This window comes from Molothrus ater, chromosome 4, assembly GCF_012460135.2.
Source record: "Molothrus ater isolate BHLD 08-10-18 breed brown headed cowbird chromosome 4, BPBGC_Mater_1.1, whole genome shotgun sequence".
Lineage (NCBI taxonomy): Eukaryota > Metazoa > Chordata > Aves > Passeriformes > Icteridae > Molothrus > Molothrus ater.
In genome coordinates this window covers 22832914-22857786 of record NC_050481.2, presented here as the reverse complement: position 1 = coordinate 22857786, position 24873 = coordinate 22832914, and the positions used below count along the sequence as shown (strand labels likewise).

The window sequence follows — 24873 nt, the reverse complement described above, 5'->3', positions numbered from 1 at the left end:
GTCCAGCCTACCCACTGCCAGCACTGCTGTGACACTCTGCAGCATCCCCAAGCAGAAAGTGTAGTCCTGACTCAGAATGCTTCGTGTGCATTTCACCAACTCGCTTCTCACTAGTCCTCTGTCGCTAAGGAACAGATTTTGCACACTAGAATACTCATCAAACTCCAGATCATTTACAGTCAAAACAAGCCCCCAACATGCTGAGTCTTGTTCTCAATCCAACTATTACCTTGCAGTTCAGCAGCTCTATGAACTCCCACACTTAACGTGATTCCAGGCCTCCCAGAAGCTGTGTTGAATTTTTTTCCCTGTGACCTTTTTAAATAAACATTTTCTATTCCTATGAGAGCAGTGATTGAACAGTTGAATGACAGCATTCACATTTCTGCTTAAAAATGCTTCTCTGCAGCTCACAAAGGGCAATGCTGCTGTATAGCTTTTTTTAAGTACATGTAATGCAGTCTAAAGATGCCAGAATGAGAACCTGAGAAACCAGACAGATTCTTTTCCCTGTAAAATGTACAGTAAGATTTATTACAGGATGAGTTATTACTTCACAATATTCTCTAGCCCAATTCAACACAACTGTCTCTAAGAATTAGTACAGTCCCTTTTTCTATCCTGAGTTGTTCAAAGGAGTTCTATGCAAAAAAAGGGTTTTAAGTGGATTATCAAATTACTGTAACTGTTGACATTCCCTCTATGAATAGTCTTGTCAAATCTTTCTGTTGCTCAACCCTGCCCAAAGTCAACACCAAACTTTTTTAATATATGGGATTGTTAAATCTTAACAATGCAGCATTTAGAGTAGTTTCAATTTACTTTTCCCAAGCCATTTGCATCACTTTCCCTCGAGTTTTTTTCCCTAATTCACCAAGCCCTAAAACAAATCATTAAGTCACAAATGTTAACAAGAAAAAAAAATCTAAGTCAGGAAAAAAGGCTGTGCCATAATAGAAAGAGATATCAGAAAATATTTAGGCTTAAAAAATACACCCATTTTTCAGATGATCAGCTAGAAAATAATTTGATGGCATTTCCTAAAAATAAGCTTTTGGGCTTTAAGTATCAGATTTATACTTTGAAATGTTCTAGTTTTGTCTTGCAACTGGATACCTGAATTATCCTTTCCCCAGTTCATGTTCTGCACAAGTTTATTGGTTTAAATAGTTGCATTGGTATAAATGGTGCAAGTCAGGGAGGAAAAGATCATCAGAATGATCAAGGTCCCTGATTTGTATAAACCAAATTGCTAAGACAGCAAATTTGGGTGACATGGGAAAAATACAGTGTTTATTTTAAAATTCTTTTTACTTGTGTAATGATCAAATCATTTAAGTGACATACTGCCATCTTACTTTAATTACTTCATTGTTATTGCTTTTAGCTACAATCCTGCATTTTTTGACCAAAATATTGCTTAGATTGGACAGTGCTTTACAGATAACTCTTTCTTGCTTTTCTTAATTAAAAAAAGAAAAACTAATCTACATTAGCCCAAGTTGGGGGGTTGGAGGGACTCTTCTTTCTACGTGTTCTATTTTTATTTTCCCCTGTTTTTTAATTAGGTCCTCTCTGCAAGACCTTTGTGGTGAGGCGCTCATTTGCTCCTGCTGCTTATTCTTTCACCTGAAACCATAATGGTCTGATAGCAAACTGGCTGCTTCAAAGAAATTATGATGTGACAAATATTACAAACATGTGTAAGGAAAAAACTGCAGGAGTAGAACTCCAAAGGAAAAAAATCCTGGTCACATGTGGAAAAAAAGAAAGGAAATATTCAAAAAGCAATGGCAAACCTTGAGCTAGTGTAAATGACATTACCTATGTAGACACTAGAAAAATACTGCCACTTAGATAAACTGGACTTCACCTTTTCTTTCCCTGCCTGAACACTGTAAGATTAAAACTTTCCACACAATTCTGTCATTCAGTTTTAACACTTGACTCTACTTTTTATCTCAGTCTGGTTTGTGTATGCTTTTTGGTCACTGCCCCTGTCAGGTCTCTGACTGCATGACTACAGACCACAACCCTGTTACACAACACACACAGTAGCATTTCATTAATTTTATTTTTCAAGGAAAGAAAGCTTCATGTGATTATACCACACTACCTTTGTTTGCTGCTTTTTCCATATCTTCTGTGCAATGTCTAAGAGGGACATTACACAGCAATACTGTATTTTGAGATTCACGCTTTAATAATTTGAAAGATAATTTTTGGAATTGCTCTGTCTTGTACTGCAACTTCCCTTTCCTTTATTAATTCCTTTAGGAATTATAATGCTGATTACCAGAAATACTGTTTTGTTTTATTTGCTTACTGGTTAAAATCAATCAACATAATCTTAAAAGTTTTGCTTTATAAAGAAAGAAACAATCTTGAATTAGTTATGTTTGCTTCAGATAACAGAACTGTCCTGTAGTCAGTTCATCTTAAAAGGCTGGCAGCTATCCTTAGCCCTAAGGGTAAGCATTGAAGGTACTGTTTGATAAGTTATTCTTTTAGAATAATTGCTAAAATAATACATATGTAAACAGTAAACTAGGAGAACATTATCTTTTAAACAGCCCCTTCGAGGACTGAAAATAGGCAGAGTTGATCTTTTTGGATAAAACTGTTGCCAGCAATTTTTTTGGCTGATGACAACTGATGCAGCAGTGTATTGGCCCTCTTATGCAATTAGTTTATACTAACAAACAAATACAATTTTTAAATGTATCCAAACAGAAATCTAGGGATATTTTTGGTAGACTCTTCATAATATGTTCAATGTGTGGACCACAGGATATCAGTGCCATCAAGCCGTAATCTCTTTCATGATTTCTTTTGTCTACAGAGTCAGGAGCTTGGCAGAACATTTGAAGGGAAAGGTAAGTGTGCAGGTATTGAAATCTCCCTAATGCTGTGCTGAGGTAGCAGTCAAATGCAAGCTGGATTCAAGACCAGAATTCATTAACATTTGCTTCTTAGTCATATTCCTCTTATGTCATATTAATACAAGAAAAATAATTTGTTTCTTATTTCAGACAAAAGAACAGTGATGAATTTACTGCTCAAGACTTCAATACTTTACTTCCAGTCAAATGCTACTAGTGGATCTGATATTCTAATACAGCAGCAGAAATGTTTTTATCAGCAGCAAGACATACAACACTACTACACTCAGTATTGGCAAGTAATTTGCTCTGAATTCCAAGGATACTTCAATGTGTAATTAAAATGTAGTAATTACTGCTACCGAATTCTGTTTGAAATTAAAGAAGCCAACTTAGAGAAGAAGAGAATGTTCTATGTAGATATACTGAAGTCAGGTAAAGGTCCTCAAAACTGAATGTAGCTTTGCCTTCCTTTTTATATACAATATGCTTACAGCAGACTCTTCAGTTGATTTTATAACTCTATGAAACTCCTTAGTAATTCCATTGCAGTCAAACAAATTACTCTAGGTTTATGAGAGTAAGTCAGAGCTGAAGCCATCTTAGTATTTCATACAGCACAAAATAAATCATGGAACCCAATTACACAGTAAAACAGCAGGCAGTTTTTCTACACTGGAAAAAAAGCATTTATAGAATCTCTTGTTATTAACAGAATAGACCCACACACCACAATTTATTTAGAATTCCTACTCCCAGGCCTGCAGTGCAATGTTGTCTCTCAGCTTCAAACTCTCCAAGAGGAAGGGTGTGAAGTGAGCATGGCATGGTCACAGTCATGGTGTAGAACAGGGGTGTGCTGCTGGCTGCTACTGAGAGGAGCCCAAATGAGCTGTGGGTCTCCACAAAGCAGCCAGAGGAGCTGTCCTCCCAGAAGGTGTGAAACCCATGGGGATTTGGAATAGGTTGGGAAAAGCCCAAGAAGGAGAAAATAAAACAAAAGCAAAAGAATCAACCTTAAAGCATGTTTGTGGATTCTACCAGGGTACTTTTCTTTCCCTGCTAGAAAAAGAAGGACAATTATTCCAAGAATTGAAAAAGTAATAAGTGGATCTGGGATCTACAAACAGCTAAGGCAAGTCTGGGTGTGGGGTCAGTGCTATTTGTCCCAAATCATGAAGCCTAGGAGGACCCTAGCCTGAGAACTCATTACGTTTTGCATCACCTCTCAAATGTCTTTTTTCTGATGATCTAGAAAGATTTCCTCACCATTCTGATTCCATTTAGGCCAGCTGTAAAATAAGAAGTTAGAATAATATTGTTTAACAGCTTCCTAAGAACATTCATGATTAATTGCTAGCAAGAACTCTATATTATGGAAGAAGTATATGTTGGCATACATACACTCTAGTTTCCAGCTGATGCAATACTTGTGTGCAGAGCCTTGGAGAAAAACCTGCACTATCAAGGACCTCTGAAGTAAAAATGCTATGGTAATGCTAAAGGTAAAGCACTATTACTGTACAGTCAAAACCTTGAATTTGAATTCTCTGCAAGCAAAACACTCAGTTTTCAAGCAACAATTTAAAGACTCTGGTCTTGATTTCTTGGTATTTCTTGGGAAACAGCTTAGTAGGTGGCATGTGCATTTGCTAGGATCTAGTACAATGATAAGTGAAAAATCGTGCTAAGATGCTGCCTAGCTGCATGAATCAGGGTGACCTTCATAAAAATGATTAGCCAGTAGTGTACCATTATCTACATCGGTTGTGTTGTAGGATTCTGCTGGTTTTCCATATGTTAATGAAAAAGGTTATGCCATTTTTTGAAGAAAACTGATTTTGACTTCTTTCCAGCATGTTTTATTTTAAAGTGTCTGATTTTCTCCTGTAGATCTGAAATTAATTGCATCTCCTGAGAGAACACAACTGTACAATTGAGCTGTTTCTTATTTTTGTACTTAGTCTTTTGTACCAGATCTCTGCAAGAGATCTGTACATTCTTATAAAATAGGCAGCTGAGGTTATGGAATTTATAGCATGTATAAGATCTTTTTAACAAGATGTGATAAAATGTTCATGTTCTGGAGTTGAGGCTGAGATGAAGAGGGATCTGGTTTTATGTGAAAGGCCACGTAGCTGAAATTCAGCTAGGAGGCTTGCCATCAATACAAGTAAGACTGCATAGATAACAAAGAAATATACAGCTTGGGAAATGAGAAAAGGACCCAATAAATCTCCTGCTGAGAAAGGTAGATAAGCAGCTGTCAGAGGAGATACAGAATGGGCTGGCATTTTTAGCTTCTTTCCAGCTGTATAAGATGCTTACATACCAAGTATGGTTGCTAAGAACATGTACCCAAGCTGGCGGTTTCATGATGAAACAAGGCTGTGGTACAAAAAGAAGTAATTTCTGGATTACACAAGGTCTCTAAACACTACCATTAATATGTATATTATGGAAGGACAGAATGGGAAATTTTTCATTTCCACTACAAGATATACGGAGAGCTTAATTTCCTTTGCTAGCTTTCAGAATATGTGAATGCTCTAAACAGCAAGAAGGAAATATTTTCTAATGGGTAAGAGCTTAATCTAATCGCAACTGAAGTCAATCAGAATGCCTCCCTCTAGTTTGTATGGCTTCTGAGTCAGGCCCTAAATATCCCAGCCTTTCACTTCCTCTTAGATTATCACTTTTATAGCATAAGTATGGCAGCCTCTATCATGTGCACAGTGCTATATAAAAACACAGAAAAATAGTTTGTCAATCACTTCAGAACTGAAGTATTTAACAAGTTACCTGTGCAAAGATAACTGAGAATAGGATAGTATGTGCATTGCAAACTTCATGATAAAAAAATATTGTGAGGCTATTATTTGCTAAGAAAATACTACTAATTTAATATAGCATCATCATCCACTAAAATTCTTGATAAAACTTATTTGATTGGCCTGATCTTTCACCTAGACAAACTGCACTGGTGTGGGGGGTGTCAGAGTAGGAGAGAGACCTGGCTACAGACAGGTTTTCTCTTTCTCCCACATTGTTTTGTTGGTCTTGCAAGAAAGTAGGCCTAAGTTGAAAACTGTAGTCTCAGTTTCCCTGTCCCCCATGCACTTGATCAGCCACATGAGACCAGTCACCAGACTCTTCCAGCCTACTGTAAAAAAAGCCACCAGAGAGAGCTGAAGGGTGTACTAATCACCAGGGTGTTCATTACGTGATCATGAGGCGCAATTTGGATAATGCTTTGCTTTAACTTAATACCCCAATGGCCAGAGCTGATGGTAGCAAATAATTCTTAGGCTTTATCTACAGCAGAATTAGCCATTCTGCACTGACTTAACACATTGCTTTTTGCAGCAAGAACCATATTGAACATAACCTTTTCAAAAAATGGAGATGAGATCTTTACATTGCATGTGGAGCCAAGGTGCAGGGAGAACTTAGAAGAGTTTGGGAGGTATCCATTATTTATAACATCTGTACCTCTGTAATATCCCTTAAAGGGCAAACTTCCTAAAAAAACAGCACTGGGAGGAACGACAGGAGGGGATGGACAGACAGACACTAGAAAGGTACCTGTAGTTTGACTCATGAATAAAGAGTGGTGAAGCAGCTAGGATAGCTGTTATGCTCTGACTGAACAATTCCTAAGAATTGAGCTTTGATTATAAGCAAAACCACATAACTGGTGGTTAAAAGGCAAGAATGGACTAGGAGCTTTGCACCTAATAATATAGGTCTGATAAAATTCTGCCCATGAATGAGGCCAAGGATTCTGTTGTGTGGGAATGGAAGTACAAGCAACTGTACTTGGTACAGGCTGTAGACACAATGGGGGAGAAAGCAGGAGAGAGGAGAGATCACGTCTCCATTTTTTTAGTTTGCACTTTCTGCTTTGATGAAAATTTGAGGTCTGAGGTGTTATGTGGCATTTACTAGATAAAGTGTCTAGAACAATTACAGGCTGTACAGGAACATGCAGTAATGTTTCTGTTCTTAAACTGTAGAGCTGCACTGAACAATCTGCATACAGTTGCTTCTGACAGTCTGCAATTCATTACTTCTGACTTAAAATCTTTTTATCTGCCTCAACTGTTTCTTGTATCTCTGCATACAAGAGGAAGGCTGGGAGACCACAACCTCATCAATACTAACAAAGCTTCCTTCTACCCTGCTTTGCAATTATATTTGCTTGTATTCTTGATGTTCAGAGATTCACATAACACAGATTTCTTCAAAACAAATACTTTAAAAAGGATGCTCTCAAGACTGCTTGGTAAAAGTTTGACCTATTTTTTCCTCTTTAACTGTTTATGTAATTTAATTCTCTGTATTTTCTCCCATGTTCAAATAGGTAATTAAGTAGGGTTTTGAGGGCTAACACATGTGAGCACCCAGACAATAACAGGTCTACCCCAAACATAATAGACAAGAAAATCTATCAGTAAGTCAACAGGTTTTCATATAATGTTTTCTGTGAGGAAATGAATCTTTTCAGTGAGGTCTTTGTCCAGGTGTAATTCACCTTTAACTCATGGAAGGTACTAAATCTCTTTCAACATTGGCACTTAGTCATGAATTACCTTTCCGTGGTAGCTGTGTTCTAGGAGTAGCCACTCCTGAACTTAGGAAATAGTCTTGCCTTCATGCAGCAACTCTGGGATCTGTGAACACTGAGGAACCACTGCCATTTTCCTTTGGAAAAACAATTCAGGCCATTCTTCTCCTCTTCAAGGCCAGTTTTAAGGGGATTTCCCTGCAGAAGCAGCTGTTTGTCCCACAACTTTCATCCTGTACCATGCCAACTTCTCTCAGAAATAGAGACCTGATTAACCCACTCTGGCACAAGCTGTCACTAAACAAAGTGATCCATGCTTGCTGGGATGAAATACAGGACAACTGGGCTTTCAATATAAAGAAATACTGCTATGAGCCATCATGAGCCAATATGGACTTTATTGCATAGGCTCAGCCTAACATTGATTTAGGACATAGAGATATTCCTCATTGCTGCATGTTATAGTAACATGGCCAGTAGCACTGAAAAAAAAAAGTTCATGTAATTGGAAAAATCTAGTTACTGATGTATTTAAAGTTTTTATACAAATCACGATTACCAGAAGGGTAACAGATGCTTTTGTCTCAATTGGAAAAAAAAATACCATGAATATGTTGCATTTTTATTAAGAACTACCAGCTTCCACATCTTGTCTTTGTTATACTTTATATCTCCTTATTAGGGAAAACCAATAGTAAGAAGCTGAAATATACTATATTTTCTAGTAATAAGCATAGTGAAAGTATTTGTCCTAAAGAAAAATTTAGGATAGAATGCATAAATATTTAATAATTACACATTAAGTTAACAGCAAATGTCAGATAGGATGGATGTGATAACTAAGCATTGTAAATAGTCTCTTCCACTCAAATCCAATATGCTAACCTTGATTTTTGTCACATTTTATTACACTTTACTCATTAATTTTATTCACATACACAGGGAAGGTAGTGACTGTCCTCCCACAGGAGCACGACAACACATGGCACACAGAACACAGCACTGCCTACTGTAGATTTTATCAGTGCTAGCTTTGCTCCACAGAAGGATAACACAAAGTGAGTAATACAGTTTTCTGTACAGGATAAATTCTGCAATGTAAAAGCCAGTAGCGTCCACATAAAACCTGACGCTACAAAACCATTTCTATGTGCCGTTATTGTGTTTCATGAAAAAATGTGGGATGAACAATAATGACATGAACAATTACATAGATTTTACTTATATGAAATAAACCAGTGCAACTGAGAGTGACCTTGATCTCATACATAATCCTGAAACAGAATATAGTAAATAAATTATGTTATAGGAAGCTTAACAGATTCTTTGTGAAGTTTCCATTGGGAAGCGGCTGTTCAGCTGATTGGTCACCTTAAAAAAAAGCCTAAATGAAAGAATTATACATTAACATCCTCAAGCAGTAGTTGTCTGTAACTGGAAATGCCAATATATGATTAACTTCCCTGAGTTTAAAGGCAAGGTAATTTAGAACAACATAAAATGTAAATTTTCAAACTCAGATGAAAAACATAGCAAGGAGAACGGTTACAGTCAGTATTCATACAGCAGAACTTTTGGTAAACACAGCATGCAGAAAAATTCTCACCATATAAAATAAGTCACTAACTCTCAGGATAACAAAATGATTTTACAATTTCATCTCACTTCCCATCTGCAGACATCCATAATTCCTTCATGTGCAACATGTTCCTGGCTGTGTCTGCTTCTGCACCATATTTATTGTGCACAGGTTTTTTTCAAAATTTTGAAGTGAGGGATAATGAGGCTGCATTTTTAAAACGCTGCAACCGCTGGTTTGGTTTTGCAGATGATGCATCCATGCATGTAATCAGCACATGCAGTCACACTTGCATTTCAAATCTCCATTGCTTCTCATTGTAAAAATTTATTGTGCCCATAAAAAGCTAAAAAGCCTAACCAATGTGTCCCTGTCGTCCCCCCCCTCCCCGCCCTTGACTACCAAAAATACAAATATGTAATCCTGGAGCAACTGATTGGCCACGTAAGAATTTTGAGAATCAGCAACATAACTCAGGCATCATTTCAGCCACATATGCAGCTCTGCACAGATTTGAGACTGGTTAGAATATGAGTGTTCATTCTGACTCTGTTCCATTCCAACACATTCTGTCTGAGGAAAAATAAACTGTTCAGTGCCTCTGCATTTGTAGCATCTGCTCCTTAAAACCCCAGTTAACTATGTTTGAAAAAAAAAACCCAAAAAACCAAATCCAGGATCAGAAAACCTTTCTATTTTATATCCAGTTGTATTACAATATTGAAAATATGTTTTAATGTTTCTGTCACAAAAACATTACGCAAGTGTGATGTTCAATTTTCTCATCCAATCAGAAGAATCATGGGGTAAATAAAAACCAAGAAAAGAGGAAAATGACCCCGCAGCACACAATATACAGAACACCAAAACACTCCCCTCCCTTCAACAAGAGCAAGTACAAAATAGAGCAGATTTCAACACTCACGGCTATCGTAGCATATATTGCCCAGGGCACGTCCTGTTTGAAGCAAAACTTCCTGGTCTTTGCAGTTTAATAGCTGCACCAAGGGAGGGATCAGCCCAGCATCCACACAGGGGTTCCGCATGAATTCTGCAAATAAAGCAAAGCCTCTTAACGCCAGGCCAGCTATTCCCAATCCCATCAATTCCAGTACACTGGCCTGGCAACTGGGCCTTTTGTGTGCCTTAAACACACGCACAGACAAACAGTGTAAATTCTTATTCTCTAGAAACATGTAAGTTTCTAGAGAATAAGCCCAAGTCAGGATTTGGGCTTAATTCTTTCCATTATTTGCTAATTTAGAAGGAATTAAGGGCATTAATTGACTTCCATGGAAACTAATTTAACATAGATCAGACTAAGCATATTTTTAGCATCACAAAGAAGTGCTGCAAAGAACAGTGAATTCACAACAAATTCAACATAAACTAGAATTTCTAAATAACACAAAAGATGACTTAAAACTAGTATTCTAGAGCAGCATTTTTTACTCTCTATTGCCTTAATTAGAATTCCAGAAAAGCTTTTGCTTCAAGGGATTAAAAAAAAAAAGCTCAGTAACCTTTATTTCAAAGGTGAAGAAAAGAACAGAAAAACAGAATGAGAAATACAAGAGTTTATGTGAGCCCAAAGGCCTGTAGCTTTCCACAATCTAACAGATACCCACCATGGGAGGAAAGATAGAGGACCCATCCACTGGGAAGCTCTCTGCCCTTCCTTCCTGCTTTACCACAGAGAACCAAAGAATTATTTTACATCTGTGCAAGTCATAGAGAACTATCCTGGTGTCAGAGACATAAATGGCAGTTCTGCAGAAGGAGATACAGCCAGGCAGACACTGTGCTGCACATTTTAAAAAGGTGGTTTATAGAAGGAACCACCTGATAACACCAGTGTTATTTCACAGTTTACTAAAGAGCACCCTTTAGAGATGTAATATTGTAAGGCAAATGGTCAATATATTTTTGATTTGCTCTGAACTGCAAATTATCACAGAATCACAGAGTGGGTAAGATTGGAAGGCACTGCAATGGCTCATCTGGTGTAACCTTCCTGCTTAAGCAGGGTCATTCCAGAGCACAGGGCATAGGATTGCATCCAGATGGTTCTTGGATATCTGCAGTGAAAGAGACTCCACAACTCCTCTGGGCAATCTGTTGCAGTGCTTGGTCACCCATGCAATAAAGAAGTTCTTCCTCATACATTGGTAAGGTCCCCTCTCTGTCTCTCTGTCATCTCTTCTCAAGGCTGAACAGACCCAGCTCCCTCAGCCTTTCCTTGTAACAGATGCTCCAGTTTCCTGTCACCCTTGTAGCCTCTGCTGGACCTGCTCCAGGACTCTCTTGTACAGAGGAGCCCAAAACAGGACACTAATCAGGATGCAGCCTCCCCAGGGCTGAGTAGAGGGGCAAGATATGTCTCTTTCTGATCCTAAACAATATTGGATCTTTCAGAGTCAGTTAACCTTTGTGTTACTTAATCATTTATGAGACAGAATGAACCAGTGTGTACAATCCCCCTAAAAACAGATGAGAAAATTTTTCTGATTCTGGATCAACAGAATTCCTCATGCCAATAACTCAGAGATTTCATACAATGCTTGAAGTACAAATACATCTTCTCAAATACTCTCTTTGTTGCACCTATTACAATGTTCTTTGATGTTTTGGTAACTACAAAATCTAGTCTCTTTTGTATTTAATCCTGCAGTGTTATTTTAGCTAAAGAATTGTTGGAGGTAAGCAATGATTATGTGATGATATGACTCTGATACATCAACACACAGTTAAGAAGAATCAGCAATATCTGTACACTTGCACAGGTCCAAGAAAAGATAGATGTGAGCACAATTAACCCACCTTCCCAAGGTACTGTAACATTTTAGAACTGTGGCTAGATACTATAGTGTGATAGATGGTGATAGTATCCATTGTAATGAACAAAACAAATATCAGATACATCTGGTGTTTAAAACTGGTCTTGCCATGTCCTTGTAACATTCAGTATATTTATCGCCCACTTTCAACTTCATTGCAATGTTTATTTATTAGATGTATTTAGTTTCTTCCTCTGTCTGCTCTGTCCCCTCAGCCTCTTCCTCTCAATTGCCTGTAAAAACTTCCCTGTTCCTCAGCTTTCCCTGCATCACTTTCCTTTACACCCACTAACTTACCATAGTCTCTACATCATCAAAGTCAGGTGGATATTTTTTTCCTAGTCTGTATCAGAAAATGAAACTTGTTCTCTCCCAAAATACTGAGAGGTCTCAGTCTGTTCTGCTGTTTGTTTACGTTCTTCCTCACGTGCTGAAAAGGAGTAAGAAACCCCTCCTTCACCCTCCCTCCATTTAGAGTGAGTGGAAACTTTTACAGCAACAAAATCATTGGTCAATCGCTGAGCAAACTTGTATTTATCGAGGTCATGTAAGAGCAAGAAGTAAAAGAAACGGTGCCATATGTATCAAAATAGATCTGTGAAACAGATGTGGTAACTGCACCTACTTTTGCAGCTGATACTACACAGAAGTAATAGAAGAATGAGAAAGTAATTGAGAATAGAGTCTTGAAAAGCTTTCCACTAAACTGGGAGAGAAGAGAAGCAGATCCTTGGAAGAAAACAGCAAAGAATCGCTAATGATTTAAGAGAAGAACCACTGAGAACAGAGTAACATAAACCAAAAGAAGGACAAGATTTTGAAAGTGAAATGTAATTGTGTTGTAGTATTACACACTGTGAAGATGATGTTCTCTCATTCCTGCATCTGGCAAAGAGACAAGACTAAAAACCTTGGAAGAGGGTTTAAAAGGTCTACAGTGGAGAGAGAAACTCTATGTAACAAGTTCATCTGAGCCTTCATGATGCTCACAGTTGAAAGGCAAATAGCTGTAGCTAGAGAGACATGAGTGACTAAAGGGAGTTTTGTATGTCTGGGTGTTTAAAATAGAAGAAACAAATATGAGCTCAAGCTGGGAGGAGGAAGAGTCATGTGAGCAGAGGAGGTGAAACAGCAAGAGCATGAAGAGGTGAAAAGATGAAACACGACAAAGCTGCCAAGGCAAGTAGAGAGATTTGATGTGATCAGATGGGTATGCATATGATCAGATGAGGGGAATGTAAGAGGAAAACAGGAAGTGGGGAAGGAAAAGATGCTGTTGTATCTGTAAAACCCAAAATCACAGTCTCTGCTCCAAGTTCTGGCAGTAGTGCATGACACGAACACTTAGGAAATGAGTTTAATGCCTACTATCCATTGAACACAAATTTCTCAAAGTGGCCTAAAGTTTGTTGAAAACAGGTACAATATAAGCATTAAACTCTTTGTTTTATGCAATAAAACAAAGAAAACAACAGAATTCAAATTAGGTATTCTCTCCTATCCTGCTTAAGCAACTGTTTCAATGAAGTTAGAAACCAATGAGAAATACCCACATGATCTCAGTCTTGAAAGCACTGGGACCTTAAATAATTTCTGAATACCTTCACTTTAATCTGGGCTGAGGTCCCAGTTACACCTGCTAATGACTCTAAGGAAAAGACAAAAGCTATTTTGTATGATGAACCAGGTAAAATGCTAGCTTTTCTGAGAGTGTACATAATTCATCAGTTTAAAAGCTGTCAGGCAAAAGGACACATTAGAAATTATTCAGACATTTCATGTGTGATTTCAGATACTGGCTAAAATGCTCTGTAAGGGAATCTTTGCAGAAACAATACATAGTAATCAGTTTAGCTATTGTGAGCATTGATTTTATTCTTAACTTTTCCCTTCTTGGGTAGGAGCTAAAAGGACCAACTGTGAGGACATATGGTTGACAGTGTTGTTCTAAAAAGACTTATTATGAATTCATTAAGTACAGAAAAAAACCCATGATATATTTGCCTAAGTCTCTATCATTCTGAAACATTTCTAAATTTAAATTTCTATGTATACATATTTTATTATTTTATTGCCTCTTTATCTAAATAATTTTAACATTTAAAAACTAAACATATCTCTTTTCTCATTTGTGTTTTTTCTGAATAACCATATATAACTCTGTCTTAAAACCAGTAAATTGGGTGGAGGTCACCATGGGGTATCAGTAAGAAGCTGTAGTTTGTGATTCCTCAGAAAAGGTGGAAATGGAATGTGAAAGTAGTCAACAAAAATGTAGCCCTTTCCCTGAAGGGGCATCAACATGAGAGTTTACAAAGGGAGAGGGATGAGGCTTCCAGGACAGCAGGTAAGTAACAGTCTACTTTTCTCTCTCTAGCCTGTGGTAAAAGAAAGTCCAAAATGGAATCTGTGCCTCTTCAGCTGTGACAGCAGCAAGTCCAGGAGTAAGAAAAGTCAGCCACAAATGTCCTCTAGCCTCATCACAGGGTCTGCCCATAGTGTCTGCTTGCAGGTATGAGGCCATTCTTTTGGGCTGAAGATACACAGGTATTGGGTGAGCAAGATAATCCTGTCTAAAGAAAAATTGAAATAGTTTTTTGATTACCTCTGATGTTGTATTATGTAGTCTATGTATATAATACATACCAAAATGGAGCTGATTCTTATCTGGGACTTTGGACTCTAACACATAAAATGCTCTTTAGGCAGGACTAATTGGTTTCAATGTGGTATCAAAGACTCATAAGGGTTATAATCTTAGGACAAATCTCAGACCAAAGAAATTATCTACTGTCCCTTAACCACCTGTATAGATGCTGCTGCTATAGCCCTATGCACAACTGGCTGTACACATTGTGCACGTCTCTTTTTCTACATGCTTTGCATATAGAAATGCATTTCATCAGTGGTCAGCTATTTCTGTCCAATAAATTACATTACTGTCTCAAAAACTAAACAGAATGAAAGTAAGAGAAATTCCAGCAGCCAACTGCTGTTCTGATTGTATTAAAAAGTACAGAAAAAAAAATAGACAAAACAAAAAGAGTGAAAGGGAGGGACATGAAAGGTGTCTAATCTATAAAATGAAAACGTAAATGAAGTAAAACATACTGACAAGTGAGGTGAAAAACTGAAGATGTTCCAGCAGAAAAGTTCTTGTAGAAAACCTCACCATTTCTGGCTACTTCTGCTATGATGTTAGCTACTTTTGCTGTGCAGGAAGATTGTGGCATCAACAGACTCGCGAACACCTGAAGAACTCCACTTTTCTGGATTTTTTCACTTGTCTCCATATCTGAAAAACAAATCACACAAAAATGACTTGTACATCAAATTGCTTTGGGGAAGAACAGAAAGGAAAACAGAAGGGAAGTCTTCTCAAAAGTTATTATGATAGCCATTATTTCCCATATAAGAAGCCAACTGTTAGTTCAGTTACCATACTTGTTTTATCTGATGTACTCATAGAACTTAATACTTTGCCATTTCTAATCAATTGACCTTTATAAGGTGACTGCTATGTAAGTATATACAGATACATACTCATGCTTGCATAGGGAAAATACTGGAGAGACTGTAAGAGTAAAGGTCATAAAGTGACATGCAGCAGGTAAAGGGATTATGTAAAAGTCAAGGAATGACTCTTTGAAGAGATGAATTATTGGAAATGTTCAAGGAATGATGGGGAAAGCTCTTACAGTTTAGGGTACAGCTTAATGCAATGTAGGAATCAGAAACTGGAGAAGAGGGAGAGTGAAGATGATCCTGGTTGTAGACTCCTCTTACACTCACTAAAATATCTTCTATGTTAGTCTGTTTCTGAGTGGCTCCAGTATAGACTCAGTAGAAGGGAAAGGGAAAAACACTGATTTCCTGTAGTAGGTATCAAAGTTTTGTGACAAAAGCTTTCCCCTTTCTGTATGTAGTAAGAGGAATTGTGCAGCTGCTCCCTAATAGGGGCCCACCTAATATTGCTGGCCAACAGCAATGCTCTGTAACAAACTGAAAAACAACTTTATTCAACTGCAGTTAAAGAGAAGTTACTAGATGCTATGACATATTTTGCTAACGCTTTTAAAAATGGCCTATTTGAGCGTGACACGTGGCCTATTAGTGTGACACACAGTACAACTAGATGGCAGCTATCATTTTAGAAAGCAGCATGACTTCTTAAGCCATTTATAAGGGAAGTTATTTGCATCCTTCAGAGTTTACAGATGCTCCAATTGATGACTTTTGCAAAGCAAAACAAATCCATCTAAATGCTGTATGCAACCACTCTTTGGCTGTGCTTCACCTGTAAATTTATAATAACATACCACCCTCCCTCTTTTCTTCTTCTTTCCTTTCCCCACTCTCAGAACTGCAATTGAATTTGATTTGTGGCAGCCCCAGGACCACTCTGCTGCCTCTGAGACTGGGAGAGATCCACTCAAGCTGCCCCTGAACAGAAGCCAGCACAAGCCTGGCAGAGGTGACTCCCATGGGTTTTGTGGCTTGCACAGAGTATGTACATGCTTCAGTGTCGAGAGCTGGTTATGTCTACATGACAGGAAACAGACTGAAAACAGAGAACTTGTAGTCTGGACTGCAGTTATGCCTTCCATTTCTGTATATATTTCTAATTTGGGATGTTGGTGTTTGGCTAGGACCACTCAGCTACAGTATGTCAGTCCTGACATCTGATATAAACAGATTAGGCATCAGTAAAGAGTAATCTTAGCATCTCATGCATAATGTAAGTGCTAATTATTATTAACCTGCTTGCAATCCAGTTAACTGCAATTTTTGAAATACCCTGAAAAAAACCTCTCAGAAGATAAAATGTAAAGGAGCTTATGGCTTATTTGAAAGCTCTTAATAAACTCTGACATGTAGCATATACTTAGTAGCAATATTTTCCAGTGGATATAGGCACACAGAATGAAAGTCTAAATTCAGAAAAAATCATATCAGGACTAAAGACTAGTCCAGACATCTTAGATGTCTGTTAAGGAAGAGCTTCTCTCTCCCTTAGGTTCAAAACTTGAAGTACAGAATTCAAAATGCAAAATATGGATATGTGTGAATGTGTATTAGTAGGCAGGAGACATTAATGCATTTTCTCCTGTCATGTTTCTGAGATATACAGTATCCAGTCCTATTTTCTTGGTCTGTAGTTTGATAGACTCATTACTGTGCAAAGCATAAATTACATAAGTAGAACTAAATATATCCTGCAAGAAGTGGGGAAATAAAATTAAATGCTTCTCCAGGCAAGTTGTGTGCAGCAGATATACCCTGATTTATTTTATTAAGAAAAGCAAGTGAGCACCATAAAAGCACAGGCCTAACAGACCTCTCAGAAACTGGGAAATCAATTACCTGGGATCACACAGATGAAAACTGACCAGTGACTTATACCTACTCTGAAGCAGTAGAGGAGGCACACCTACATATACTAAGTCATCCCTTCAAACCAAAATCCTAATGTTTCTTGTTAGTCAGTTGGGTATCAATGTCAAACTTTTGCTAGTCATAAAAGAGGGAAGATGGATTAATTAGACCAGCAGTGAGTGCAGAACACCCTACCTCTACTCTACCCCGGGTGAGTGCTCAAGCATGATTATTTTGAGGAAAAGCACATTACTCTGGCATCAGGCAGAAGAATTACTACTAACAGCCCACAGTGCTCTCTGAGGCATTTTTGCCAGGAATTGCCTTAGGTGTAAAAAATGCCACAGGGTGCTTCAGCTTGTCTACTCCAAGTCTACGTAAGCACTGCACTTCCTCTGCAGAACACATGCAATTTACACTTGGTGTAATATACAAATTAATTCAGTTTCAAAATAGAGAGATGACAGTATGACACTAAATCTTTGCAAGTAGTTTATAGTAGATCTTCCATATAAGGCATCTGAAGAGAATGTGCCAGGAAAATTACTCTCCCATCCTCGTGTACATTACTCTGTTTAGTATCTGCAAAAAAAAAAAAAATTTTCCCAGGGATTTTGTGTTCATCATAGTAAAGTTCTAATAAAGAAGTTGGAAAAAAAAAGAATGTGCTGTAATATACAAATTAATTTCGCAAGTCACATGTTATTAGCAGATATATTTTTGTTATAGGAAACCAATCTTTCTGGAGTTTTGACATGCTTAAACAAGGAAGGGTATTTTAATTGGAACAAGATGCCTTATTTATAAACCTAAAATTGCCTTGTTAAATATAGCAATTTTGCTCAGTATTTTTTATATTCTTTTAAAGGAGGAAGCCTTGACAGGCAAATAATGCAGAGGGGTGCCCTCTGAAGTCTAAACAAAGATCTTCAACCACCCTTTGCTTGTCTGCAGAGTCAACTGTACACTCATTTCAGGGACTAAGTGTTAAAATGCATGTCTGTAGAAGAGAATACCAAGCTGGAGGTCTTGAAGATGATTTCAGCACAGCTGTAGGTATATAAGCATTTCTTATAGTGCCCAAATGGGACAATTGCTTCACTTACAAAACATGTGTGAACAGTCCTGTGTGTGGCTCTCCTTTGTGCTCAGCTTCACGTAACACCTGTCCTGTATAAATGTATAAAACATCCAGGGACACAGGAGCAAAAATGAAGGGAAGTGTGTGTGGTGTTATTCTTTTGAGTGGACAATAAATTGTCACGTTTATGTAGCAGTATTTTCACTATGATTGTAAATGCCATCAGTTGTTCTTGATTCTGCAGAACCTGAGACTGGGAGACCACACATCAGTGCTGCCACAGGGCTGGTACCCCCCCTACCACTGCCTGGCTCTAGGAGAAATAAGGTATGTTTTGCTGAGAAATAGAAACTGCTAGAGGCTTTAGCATAGGCAACCCTCAACTCTTGCCTTTATTTGTTCTCTTCAGAGGCTGGAGAAAGCCTGCCTGGCTTCCTGTCTCTCTGTATATATGCACTAAAGAGGTATTATTTATTAAGGATATCAATCTTCTGCAGGCTAGTTTCATTCTGGGCTTCCTAATAAATTATTAGAGGGTAAACTATTTTGAAAACTTATTTCAGCTGTCATCTTTTAAATTGCTATTTCAGTTGTAGTTGGAGCATGTAAAAATTCTACAGGAGCAAGAAGGACCTAGGCAAATCTCTACCACATATTCTCCTCTTGTGTTTCTATACTGGCCAAAAAGGAAATCAGAGCCAACATTCCTTTTTAGCAGAACTGCATCCCCTTTAAAACCCATTAAATTTGTGTCTGGAAAAAACCTAGCAATATAGATAGCCTGACATTAGGGTGCCACACCTCATAATCCTTTTGCTATCTGTGATGTATCTGTGATTTCAAATGCTTTTTTTAAAGACTGATTTTCAGTCTGCTTACACCAACCCACACCTAGAGCTGTCTCCTCTTAAAGCAAAGAAACTGTAGGACTGTAATAATGCTGCATTAAAAGCAGCCCTTTTGCACACAGTCTAACACAGCATAATTGGAGAGGAAAGCCCTCCAAGGTTAAGCCTGCTGCTTTAGATGCCTCCTTGTATCACTTGATAACAAGACAAAGGGTTTGTTAGATCACGTGGTGTCAAAATGTTATTGATGTCACAGCTGAGTGATTAAAATGTCAATATGCTTGCTTTTTGTGGTTTTTGCAGTGCCTGAAGTCAGAATAGTTAAGGGTGTGGGCAGGAAAATCTTTAATGCCACAGATCAGAGCTGGAGAGCTGAGCACCATGGCTATCAGACTGGTTAATTAAGTAGCAGAAATCATAGGAAAAAAATCTAATATGTTTCAAATTAAAATTCTACACTCTTTTCCCTCTCAGGTCTCTTTCCTCTGAAATTTCACTTCCCTCTATTCACTCTTCTCTCCTCTCTGTATTATTTTGTACACCTTCAACTGAAATAAAAGGCAGAAAGGGGGAAGGGAAAGGCAAGGCATGTCTCTCAGCAGTGCATTGCTAGCAGAAGAAAGCTGTAGGCTCACCATTCCTTATCCCCTATGAACAATGAGTCTAAGTTACACTGTTATTAGTAACCCTACAGTCATGGTGACTAGCACTGCAATAATTCCCATTTTGTGGAGCTTCACACCACAGAATTATGAATAAACATCTTTGTGAGGGTCCTCTTTAAGCAAACTGTGTTTGCCATGTAGTCTTTTGAAAAATGCTTGTCTTTCTAGCTGCGAAGATGTTTTATAAACCTACTGGAACTACTGAGGAAATTTACCTTGGCTTGATAATGTTCCTCCTACATGTACTCTCATCAGAAAGACGAACACATGAATAAATAATGATGAACCACAAATATAATGAAAGGAACCTTCCATCTGCTCTTTCAGAAGGCAGAAGGGAAGAAAATGAAGGGAACAAGGGATATCTTTTGATCTGGCACATGCTCCTAACCACTACAGTAAGAAGGTTCATGTGACCAAGCATAAGCATTGATGCTGTCTCCATATACAGCCTCCCTCAAGAAACATTGTCCCCCTCTCCAAAGCCTCCCACTGCATTTTTCAAACCACTAAATGAAGATTTTTAGTCTGGCTACAAAAGCACAAAAAGTGAGTTGTAAAGAAGCTCAGAAAAACAAATTATATGCTCTCATGGAACAAAGAATGCACCACTGATAAGGAGGTTTTGCTTAACAAACCTTAACCAAAGAGTCTGTTGCAATTATCAAGAGTTACTTAAATAGGGAAAAAGAAGTTTTTAATATTATTATTATTATCAATAATAATAATAATAATAATAATAATAATAATAATAATAATAATAATAATAATAATAATAATAATAATAATAATAATAATAATAATTATGTATAAAAATAACTGAAGACATTTGATTTCTTTTTGGCATGCATGGGAAATCCCCAAAATCTGCCTGTTCACTTATCCTTGAAATTAGACACCTATTAGGCAAGGAGGGAGGATTCTCCCTTAGCTGTACAAATGTTTCCATCATGGTGTTTGCTCTGTTTTGTCTCTGTCAGCAGCTACAGGGCAACTTCACTTCCTATTTTTAACGAAGAAAGAGACAGTACACAGATGTTTGTAATTAAAATCTCAGCTCTAACAAGGAAGGAAGGACAGATGGAGAGACAGATTTATCAATCAACTAGCTGCATGAGTCCCGATGATTAAATTCTCCAAAAGCTACATCCAAAGGACAAAAGTGAATTTCAGGATGAGATTCTACCCATTGGATGGCCTATTGCAGGTACCAATGAAGTAAAAAATATGTGACATCTTTGCCTTCAATGAAGAGAAATGCACATATACTTCCATGAATAGGTCACAGCACAAGGCAGAATATTCAAGTTAGGCAGCTTGGCACCCCTGAGTTCCTGAATTGCATCCAGTATCGGGCCCTGGCATGTGGCTGGTAGATTTATCCAAGCTGTTCCCCCTTTTTGACTCACCCTCTCCAGGATATAACCACTTCAGTAGCAAGGTTGCTGAAAGAGTTTGATGTCAGTGTCTCAGCTGCCTAGTTTGTTGCCTGGAATCTTAGTACAAATGTCATACACTCACATATTCTTGTTTTGTATTCGGCTTCCGTGGACGTTTACCCCTTGTCTCCTCTCTTGCTTGTACTGACTGAACTTAGTAGAGGTCCCAGGGTAAAGGGTATTCTCATGCTTTAGTTCTTCAAATGTATGACAAATTCTGGTCCTATGGAAGAAAATCATTTCTCCAAATTTGTTTTAGTTTATTAACATCAAATCAAATTTGAAAGCTGATAATTTTATATGCAGGAAATGTTTCATGTTCCTTTTAAGCAAACTCTAAAGAGTGCTCTTAAGTGAGCTAAAATGCCTGCTGTGAAATTCCACCCTTTGCTTATTGAAAGAGTATGTCTACAGGAATTTTTTAATCTGCTGGTATTTTTAGTGAGCTGTGCTATCAGAGCAGTTTAAAGAAAACCTAATCTTAAAAAGATCACATTTTTAAGTTATAAGGGACTGGAGCTAAGCTAAGAATGAAACTGCAGACCTGAAATTGTGAATTACATGATCTCTAAATATAAGTTTTTTGGTGGAAGGTAGGCGTGTTCCTTTGCATTTTTGAAATGCAATACAGAAGCAAAAGAAAAGGCCTGCCTTTTGAAAATGCAATACAGAGGCAATCTAAAAAAAAAAAAAAAAAAGATGTGTCAATTCTATTATCTGGAACTGCTATTCACTAATGCCTTCTGCAAAGAAAAAATATAATAGTTAATCTTTATTTGGCACATTGTGTATTCAATGAATATCACTTGGAATTTAACACTTGGATAAACATTTAACTGTCTGGCACTAACTAAATACATCACTATTAAAGGGAATTTATGTAAAATATAATCCACTAAGCAGCAGTGATTACCATTCAGTATCATTAGGGTAAGCCAGTTTACTGGGAGACAGTCCAATAAAAAGCAGTCACCTTGATTTAGTATATTTATACAGTAAAAATATATTATATACTGCTCTTAATGAGGAAACATTTCTGGAGTGTACAATTATGTGTGTACAATATCATGACAAAGCAACAGTCCATGAGATAAAATGCAACAAACATCCTTCTGCAAAAAGAAGGAACACTTTATAACACAGTATTTAAGTCAAAACTCCCTCTTAAAAAATATTCATCAGGATCCCCAACTTTTAGCAGGGTATTTGACCAGAAATCTTTGCAGGTAAGATTAATGGCTTGATTGGCTGAGCTGGCCCAATTAAATTTGAACCCCTGCCTCTGTTAGAAGAGATTATCTGTGTCAGAAGCAGACTAGAAATTCTTCCTAGTCTGAGATGTGGGGTTTTGGTTTGACTGCTTCCTACCAGCCACTCAGGTACATGCATTTAGCTTGGTTTTGCTTTTTTTTTTCCTCAAAAATTTTATCTTCATATCTGTTTCCACCTTCTGCCATTTCTCTTCTTCCACTAAAATAAAAATCTTAGGTTCCACTGTATTCCCTCTTACTCATCTATTTAGTTTCATTTCTTCCTTTTTCATTTTCTACTCCCTCTCCCTCCCTTGGTTTGAATAGATGTTAAATGCATTATGCCCACTCCACTGAATTCCAAAGATGCTGAATCAAGGTTTAGTAGTGTCTGAACAGACACTAGTTCATGTCTTCAATACGTAAAAAACCAAATCCTACAAGGTGCTATGATGCCTTAGTGCTGCTCTTAATATTTTTGTAGTTTCCAAGTCAAAGCAGGAATAATAATAAAGTCCTAAAATCTTTGTCATAGGCCAAGGACACCATCTACCTAAAGAACACTTTAATCTCAGCAGAGAACTATAAATTTCAGGAGACAGTTAGCAATGATACTGTTTAGTTTTTATCTTGTTGGAGGAGGATGTTGTAGCTTTCATCTGCATATTTCCTCTTCATGGATAACACCATAAATATCTGTTGCTTGTTTGAATGTTCAAGCTGAGACATTTACAGGCCAGGACTAACATGCAGGTCCATGCCTGCTGGGTCTGAGTATACATCCATGGGTGTGATGCCTACAGAGGCTGACCTAGAACAGAGGCTGAACAGAGTTAAAGAATAAAGTAGGTGTTTATTAAAAGGCCTTAAAGGATGTACCTTGGGCAGTAGAAGTCTGGCCAGGGCTACACCCAAGATGGACCCAAAATGGTCAAGCAAAATGGACGACTGATCACAAGGTCCCACACTTTTATAAGTTCTGGTCCATTGGCATATTGGGGTTAATTGTCCAATTATAGCTTCAGGTCATGAAGCTCCCCGCTCGCTCTCTTCAATTCATTGTTGTTTATGCTCTTGGGCTTGAGGCTTGCAATGGTTGTCCTTGGTTCTCAGGTTGGAAAAGGATTTTTCTGTCTACCTACCCTGTGAAGACAACTTATCAATGCTTAACATGAAGTTCAGAGTTACAAACCAAGGCAGCACAGAATCTGAAAAATATGGAAGCTAAAACTTAAGGCACCAGGTGGCCTCCTTCTCCTTCCAAGATCACAGCTGGGAGACATATACCAGGGATCACTGGAGGCACACCCAAGGAGGATCAAAATCCTCCTGGAAGGGAGACTGCTGCTAAGAAGAAAGGGAGATGCTAAAGATCAAAGAGGAATAAGAAAGCAGGGAAATGCTATTTGTCAGTGAACTTAATTCTACTAGTTATCAGTTGTTTTAAGGCCACTAATCCAATTAGTACCACTGCCTACCCCCTTGGTTGTGCTAAGCTCTCTTGATGTGCTTATGCACCGCCTTGTCACAGCTTTCATGTAAAGTGTGCTGAATCTACAGGGATGCTCAAAGCTCTTTTTTTATTTATACAAAACAACTGTGGTCAGAATAGGGCCTATAGACAGTTATTGTTTTAAGCTTTAATAGTGTGCAAGCATTCACAATCAGGAAAGCATTGTTTGTTGGCCACAATCAGCATGAAACAACAGTCGCATCATTTTACTCTTATTCTGTTCATACAATTTCTCCAAAACAGAGAAAGATTAGTGTGCTGATGTTTAAGAATATGCTTGCTTGAGCATGCTCTGAAATGTGGAACTTTTTCTCCATGCTCTGTTCCACAAAAGGGAACAGAGAAAGCTCAAGATGTTTAGCCAATAGGAAAAAATGAAAGTGATTTTAGTTGTTTGTGCCTTAGAATAACTCTGCCATGACAAAAGATTTTGTCCCAATTTTTTCTATGTTTGGGGCAGGAAGATAGATATTTTCATGCTAATGTAGAGGACTGTGGAAACAAAAGATGAAATGACTGTTTCTTAGTCCTCTGTGTACTAAAGAGGTACAAGGCTTCACTGAAATCAGATGGCACTTAGTGTTCAAGTTAAGCAGACAGCTACCTACCTGACTCTGCAATGAATAAATGAGTGTGTACACAGAACTATCAAGAATGTCCAAACAAAGAGGTAAATAGATAAAAAATAGGTACGTCTTGATTTTTTCTTTTACAATTTAAAGGTTATTAATTAATAATAACAATAACACATATTAATAATAATATATAATACATAACATTAATGTATTAATATTTATTAATATTAATACATATTAATATTAATAAATAATAATATC

At 37.6% G+C, this 24873-nt stretch overlaps 1 protein-coding gene across 2 annotated transcripts in view; it reads right to left on the bottom strand.

Moving 5' to 3' along the window:
• Nucleotides 1-24873, bottom strand: part of RAP1GDS1 (Rap1 GTPase-GDP dissociation stimulator 1) — a 92527-nt gene that overhangs the window by 30319 nt on the left and 37335 nt on the right. For both annotated transcript variants that reach the window (XM_036381837.2, XM_036381838.2), the window contains exons 3-4: nucleotides 15038-15160; nucleotides 9954-10079 (exon numbers count right to left, since the gene is read on the bottom strand). In XM_036381837.2, coding sequence (XP_036237730.1) covers nucleotides 9954-10079; nucleotides 15038-15160 — 249 coding nt within the window. The remainder of the gene's footprint in view (nucleotides 1-9953; nucleotides 10080-15037; nucleotides 15161-24873) is intronic.